The sequence below is a fragment of the Formica exsecta genome, unplaced genomic scaffold, assembly GCF_003651465.1.
Source record: "Formica exsecta isolate Colony F162 unplaced genomic scaffold, ASM365146v1 scaffold27, whole genome shotgun sequence".
Lineage (NCBI taxonomy): Eukaryota > Metazoa > Arthropoda > Insecta > Hymenoptera > Formicidae > Formica > Formica exsecta.
The window spans coordinates 35,742-42,771 of NW_021849963.1; the positions used below are offsets into that span (position 1 = coordinate 35,742).

General features: G+C 27.3%; 3 protein-coding genes across 3 annotated transcripts; 2 read left to right on the top strand and 1 right to left on the bottom strand.

Annotated features, from left to right (window-relative positions):
• Positions 1-32: 32 nt before the first annotated feature.
• On the bottom strand, positions 33-1,726 carry LOC115237050. The gene is made up of 3 exons (XM_029809823.1): positions 1,555-1,726; positions 1,075-1,371; positions 33-973 (listed from the first exon to the last, which is right to left on the bottom strand). The coding sequence occupies exons 2-3, from the start codon at positions 1,288-1,290 to the stop codon at positions 152-154; spliced, it is 1,038 nt and encodes a 345-aa protein (XP_029665683.1). The 5' UTR covers positions 1,291-1,371; positions 1,555-1,726; the 3' UTR covers positions 33-151.
• A 460-nt stretch (positions 1,727-2,186) lies between these two features.
• LOC115237051 (transcription initiation factor TFIID subunit 8-like) lies at positions 2,187-4,677 on the top strand. Its single transcript, XM_029809824.1, has 5 exons — positions 2,187-2,361; positions 3,027-3,313; positions 3,446-3,596; positions 3,695-3,838; positions 3,937-4,677. Exons 1-5 carry the CDS (start codon positions 2,232-2,234, stop codon positions 4,101-4,103), a joined length of 879 nt encoding a protein of 292 aa, XP_029665684.1. The 5' UTR covers positions 2,187-2,231; the 3' UTR covers positions 4,104-4,677.
• A 359-nt stretch (positions 4,678-5,036) lies between these two features.
• Positions 5,037-6,785, top strand: LOC115237054 (transcription initiation factor TFIID subunit 8-like). Its single transcript, XM_029809833.1, has 4 exons — positions 5,037-5,421; positions 5,554-5,704; positions 5,803-5,946; positions 6,045-6,785. Exons 1-4 carry the CDS (start codon positions 5,230-5,232, stop codon positions 6,209-6,211), a joined length of 654 nt encoding a protein of 217 aa, XP_029665693.1. The 5' UTR covers positions 5,037-5,229; the 3' UTR covers positions 6,212-6,785.
• Positions 6,786-7,030: the final 245 nt, after the last annotated feature.

Consider the following 7,030-nt stretch of genomic DNA (forward strand, 5'->3'; position numbering starts at 1 on the left):
TTATTATTTTAAAGTATTCAATAAATATAGATATAAACGTTTTCATAATTAATCACAAATTATATTAATGTTATAAAAATATTACATTAGGACGCGCGATGATAAAATTATTATGTACTTACATAAAATTGCAGAGAGTTTCTCTCCACAATTAATTTTGTGCGTCATTCATAACATAATTTGCAAAACATTCAAGCCATTCAGGAAAATGGGACATTATAATTAATAAAACATCATTATTTTCGTTATAGATTTGTTTTAAAGTTTGCAATGTATATTTTCGTGTCTGCATTGTATGATGCTCAGGCTTTATCCTTAATAAGATTATAGAAGAACGCAGTTTCCTAGGGTAAAGATCTAATATGTCTTTATCCTGATTTTCACAACAAATAGATATCCGCTTTAATATCAAATCTATGAAATGTAGAATTGCAGGAGCATAATGCAGCTGAACGAGTAATTCCTTTAAAAAATTAAATATTAATTGAAAAACACACATAGACCCAACACTAAATTCTAGTAGTTGATTCAGTGTCTTCTCATTCTGATTATCTACGCAATTTTCTTCCTTTGAATTAGAAAACGTACATACAAAACTGTCGAGCAATGGTTTTTCTATTAATTTAAATTTTTGCGTAGTATATATTTCTTCTTTTGTGGATAGTTTAAGATGCAAATTTGAATATAGAGAATTATGTAACAATTTCTCAATTTTATCATTTGTTTCTAATTGTGAAAGTCTTATAAGTAACTTATCCATGTGATGTATAAAGGACGGATTCTCAAATGATAGATGCATTACAGCAGTGGTTAAAGATATCAAAGCATCTTCCGAGCAGTCTTCATTTAAAATGTCATCTGTGAGATATTTGTCTAACAGAATGCTCACAAACTTCAAACTATTTTCTTTGGACGTAAATATTGGTAAATGTTCAAAATTGCTTGTTGTTCTACACCATTTCCGCAAGTTGTCCTGGAATATGATTATACTAAAGTATAAATTAATTAAAGAACTTAAAAAAAAGTTAAAGAAGACATATAACATTAATATCTTAATGCAAGAAATTAACATACAATTATCAACAGTCGAACTGAATAGCGTTGATATGCTTGCTTTGATACTTTGTAACATAAGAGATTGCTCAACGATGTACACAAAGTATTTAATACTGTATCAGACTGTGAGATTAACAAAGCTTCTCTTGACGCATCTTTGCAATCCTCAGATTGAACAATGTTTTCGGCATCACCATAACTTTTTAATATTGTTTTTAATATATCTGCATCCATATCACAAATTGCGATGTAAGTATGTAAGTAAATTTTTAATCATATCATGCTGTGCGATTCATAATTCATTGTGCAATTAATCTGTAAGAACATAACATAATTATTAATAAAATTAAGTAAATGTTTAGTTTAAGTCGCTCGCCTTAAATTTTGATAAAAATATTCATTCAAATACAATAATTTAAATATAATTTAAATATTATATATTATATATATATATATATAATAGCGGGAGGAATAAAGAAACACAAACAATTAATTTACCTTATAAATATGTGCACTATTTTTAAAAATTATTAAATAAAGTTAGAGTGTATATTTTATTTCTATAATTGTGAATACAAAATTTAAAAAAACGACTATTTTATTATGTGGACATACATTATGACAAAAAATATAAAAGAAAATTTCAAAAGTCTAGGATTATAAAAAAACGAGAAAGTTATTCATGTTATGAGAATCGCACACTTTCTTATGACCGTATCAGACTACGCATTGAAAATTGAAGATTGAAGATTAAAGATTGAAATTTGACTAATCAGAACAAAAGGGACTAAAATTTCTTTGTCCTGATTGGACGAGAAAGTTATTCATGTTATGAGAATCGCACACTTTCTTATTGGTTGTCAGATAGTCAGATAGGAAATTTATAAGATTATCCTATGTATATGAAAAGTTTCTAGATTCAGAACTCAATTCGTTTTCTCCCCGAGTACACGCAAGGTTGAGTTCGAAAATCTGTTTATTGAAGAAAAGAGCGTTTGATTGACCAATCAGAATAAAGAAATCTCTGCGCCTTTTGTCCTGATTGGTCAATCAAACGTTTTACTTCACTTCGAGTGGATTTTCAAATGCAATCCGATATGGCTTCGACGAGAATTCGAAATTTAGTCATGATGTTATATCTATAATATTTACATCATGGTTTATCCAAAATCAAAATGGATACCCAAACTGTCAACACTCGAAGAAAAATCTTGAATCAAGTGATCTGCAGCATTTTAGTGGAATGCGGCTATGACACGTGTGAGAAACAAACTCTGGAAACTCTCACCGAAATGTTACAGTCATGTGAGAGATCAAAAAAAAATTTAATTTCTAGCTAACCTATCGTATATCGCAACCCTTTGCTCCCAAGAATAGTGGCACAAGGAAAGAGGATGTTGATCCTCTTTGAAGAAAAAAATAAATAAAACAATGTACAAACTCTACTTTTTATATTTTTTGATATAACACATATTTATCAATTATATCCAGTAATTACATCACATTTAGTTTATCAACAGCAAATGAACTTTTAAACATTAAAATAATTTTTAAGAGACTGAAGTGTATATTATAGGATTCCTGTTGATGTTCAAAACTTGTCCACAAATATTCTGACAATTACATAAAATGTAATAACATTTTAACTTATATTTGATATTTTATTTCGAGCAATGTATCATTGAATGTGCCAAGTAATTAAAATTATTAGAAAGCAAACAGCATTTAAAAAACTATGCGCATATCCTAGCTATATAGACTGTAAAAATATTAAACATTATAGATTAATAAATATGATAGATTAGTCCATTGAGTTAAATTTTAAATGAAAATCTAAAATATCTATATTCCTTTTGTAACTTTCTATTCATCACTTTTCTTAACTTGAATTTTTTAGAGATTTTTGTAAATTTATTTTTTCATCTCCTGTGTATACAAAATATTTATTATACTTTTTTCACTAATTACAGTTATTGTGGAAACTGGAGCTTCAGCAAGAAATTATTGTGAACTTTCTGGGAGAACAGAGCCTCTTATAGCAGATGTGATATTGGCACTGATCAGTATGGGCATGAAAGTAGATAATATAGAGACTTATGCAAAGAGACAAAATAGAACAATTCTACCAGCACTTCAACAACAAACACAAGCCAAACATTTAAATATCTTGCAAGCTGGTGTTAAGCAAAACCATCCGTCACATATACCAAATTATTTACCAGCTTTTCCTGATCCACACGCATATATCAGAACTCCAGTGAGTATATTTATTAATAATAATTATTATATTTATCATACATACTTTTTATTTGGTTGCAAAATTATTATGATCAAAACAAATATTGCATATAGTACATACAGACTTAATTCAATAATGGTAATATTACAGACGCATAAGCAACCAGTAACAGAATATGAAGCGATAAGAGAAAAAGTGGCAACACAAAAACGAGATATTGAAAGAGCTTTAACAAGATTTATTGCTAAAACTGGAGAGACACATAGTTTATTTCTCACAGAGGATAACAGCATGTTTCCTTGTAAGAAACTTGGCACTTATATTAAATTAATACAAGTTTATTTTATTATGAACCAATATATATATACAAGAGTATTTTACATATATCTTTACTTTTAGTAATATCTTGTAAACCGCAATTTCCGAGTTATATCTCTGCTCTTCTACCTCAAGATCAAATATTTGAGCCAGATACAGATTTCCAATTTGACTCAAATCCAGTGAAAAAGAAAAAAGAACAAGAAGGCAAAGAGACAGAGGAAGGTATAAGAGTCTTTTGTAATATACATCATAATGAAAGATATTGGAAATAAATATACACATCAAAACTAATGTAATACGATGTGAACTTGTGTTTCTAGGGAATCAAACGCAAAATGAAAATATAGAACAAAATGGCGAAACTACTACCCAGCAAGATGTTATAGACAATCCATATTTAAGGCCAGGAAAGATTCCCAAAAATAAAATCCCAGTTACAACAACACCTGGGCAACAGTCCACCAAAAGAGAACCAGTCGAATCTTAAGTATTGTATTATCTAATACATAATAATATTAATATAGGTGTCTAGTATACAATATAATGTACATATATGTGTGTATATTTTTTATATTTAATCTGTATATTACATAAAGCATATGGAATAAAAAGTAAGAGTACAAATCATATATATACATAGTAAAAGTTATTTTTATTATAAATGTGGGGTTACACAAAAGTATTTTGAGATACATTATTATCTGTCGCTGAGAATTAATACATAACATTCCATTCGACAATTTTCAAAATTTATCTACACTATGTTATATATATTAGAAAATCTCACTACTGAAATATATAATTAGATTTACTTTCCGTTATATAGCAACATTGCTTAGGTGAATATTGCACAGATTAGCACCTTATAAAAAAATATAAGAATACAAAACCAAATATTAAAATTGGTAATCACTGCATACAATTTATATATATAAAAATAGATTTTTCATTGTATTAATACAATCTACAGCAGCAAGCGTCTAAGTTTACTCTGTCTGAAATATTTTATAATATTGATATATAAAGATCTGGTTGGTAAAACCGCTTTTTTAGAAGAAAAGCATACATCATTGTGATGAATGATAATTCATTCAGAAAAATGCATTTACATATAATTCATGCTATCAAAACTTTATATTTCTCAAAAAATTTTTAAGAAATTGGATTTTATAAATCTAAATTTATTTATAAATTTATAATTTTTTGAATATACTTATGTACTAATTAAGAATATTAAAGATAATTCAGATTATATAAACTTAGATAACTTCACTGTACGCAAAGAGCCGTTTAATATTAGCAATTTACTGTAAAAATATTAAACATTATAGATTAATAAATATGATAGATTAGTCCATTGAGTTAAATTTTAAATGAAAATCTAAAATATCTATATTCCTTTTGTAACTTTCTATTCATAACTTTTCTTAACTTGAATTTTTTAGAGATTTTTGTAAATTTATTTTTTCATCTCCTGTGTATACAAAATATTTATTATACTTTTTTCACTAATTACAGTTATTGTGGAAACTGGAGCTTCAGCAAGAAATTATTGTGAACTTTCTGGGAGAACAGAGCCTCTTATAGCAGATGTGATATTGGCACTGATCAGTATGGGCATGAAAGTAGATAATATAGAGACTTATGCAAAGAGACAAAATAGAACAATTCTACCAGCACTTCAACAACAAACACAAGCCAAACATTTAAATATTTTGCAAGCTGGTGTTAAGCAAAACCATCCGTCACATATACCAAATTATTTACCAGCTTTTCCTGATCCACACGCATATATCAGAACTCCAGTGAGTATATTACTTGATAATAATTATTATATTTATCATACATACTTTTTATTTGGTTGCAAAATTATTATGATCAAAACAAATATTGCATATAGTACATACAGACTTAATTCAATAATGGTAATATTACAGACGCATAAGCAACCAGTAACAGAATATGAAGCGATAAGAGAAAAAGTGGCAACACAAAAACGAGATATTGAAAGAGCTTTAACAAGATTTATTGCTAAAACTGGAGAGACACATAGTTTATTTCTCACAGAGGATAACAGCATGTTTCCTTGTAAGAAACTTGGCACTTATATTAAATTAATACAAGTTTATTTTATTATGAACCAATATATATATACAAGAGTATTTTACATATATCTTTACTTTTAGTAATATCTTGTAAACCGCAATTTCCGAGTTATATCTCTGCTCTTCTACCTCAAGATCAAATATTTGAGCCAGATACAGATTTCCAATTTGACTCAAATCCAGTGAAAAAGAAAAAAGAACAAGAAGGCAAAGAGACAGAGGAAGGTATAAGAGTCTTTTGTAATATACATCATAATGAAAGATATTGGAAATAAATATACACATCAAAACTAATGTAATACGATGTGAACTTGTGTTTCTAGGGAATCAAACGCAAAATGAAAATATAGAACAAAATGGCGAAACTACTACCCAGCAAGATGTTATAGACAATCCATATTTAAGGCCAGGAAAGATTCCCAAAAATAAAATCCCAGTTACAACAACACCTGGGCAACAGTCCACCAAAAGAGAACCAGTCGAATCTTAAGTATTGTATTATCTAATACATAATAATATTAATATAGGTGTCTAGTATACAATATAATGTACATATATGTGTGTATATTTTTTATATTTAATCTGTATATTACATAAAGCATATGGAATAAAAAGTAAGAGTACAAATCATATATATACATAGTAAAAGTTATTTTTATTATAAATGTGGGGTTACACAAAAGTATTTTGAGATACATTATTATCTGTCGCTGAGAATTAATACATAACATTCCATTCGACAATTTTCAAAATTTATCTACACTATGTTATATATATTAGAAAATCTCACTACTGAAATATATAATTAGATTTACTTTCCGTTATATAGCAACATTGCTTAGGTGAATATTGCACAGATTAGCACCTTATAAAAAAATATGAGAATACAAAACCAAATATTAAAATTGGTAATCACTGCATACAATTTATATATATAAAAATAGATTTTTCATTGTATTAATACAATCTACAGCAGCAAGCGTCTAAGTTTACTCTGTCTGAAATATTTTATAATATTGATATATAAAGATCTGGTTGGTAAAACCGCTTTTTTAGAAGAAAAGCATACATCATTGTGATGAATGATAATTCATTCAGAAAAATGCATTTACATATAATTCATGCTATCAAAACTTTATATTTCTCAAAAAATTTTTAAGAAATTGGATTTTATAAATCTAAATTTATTTATAAATTTATAATTTTTTGAATATACTTATGTACTAATTAAGAATATTAAAGATAATTCAGATTATATAAACTTAGATAACTTCACTGTACGCAAAGAGCCGTTTAATATTAGCAATTT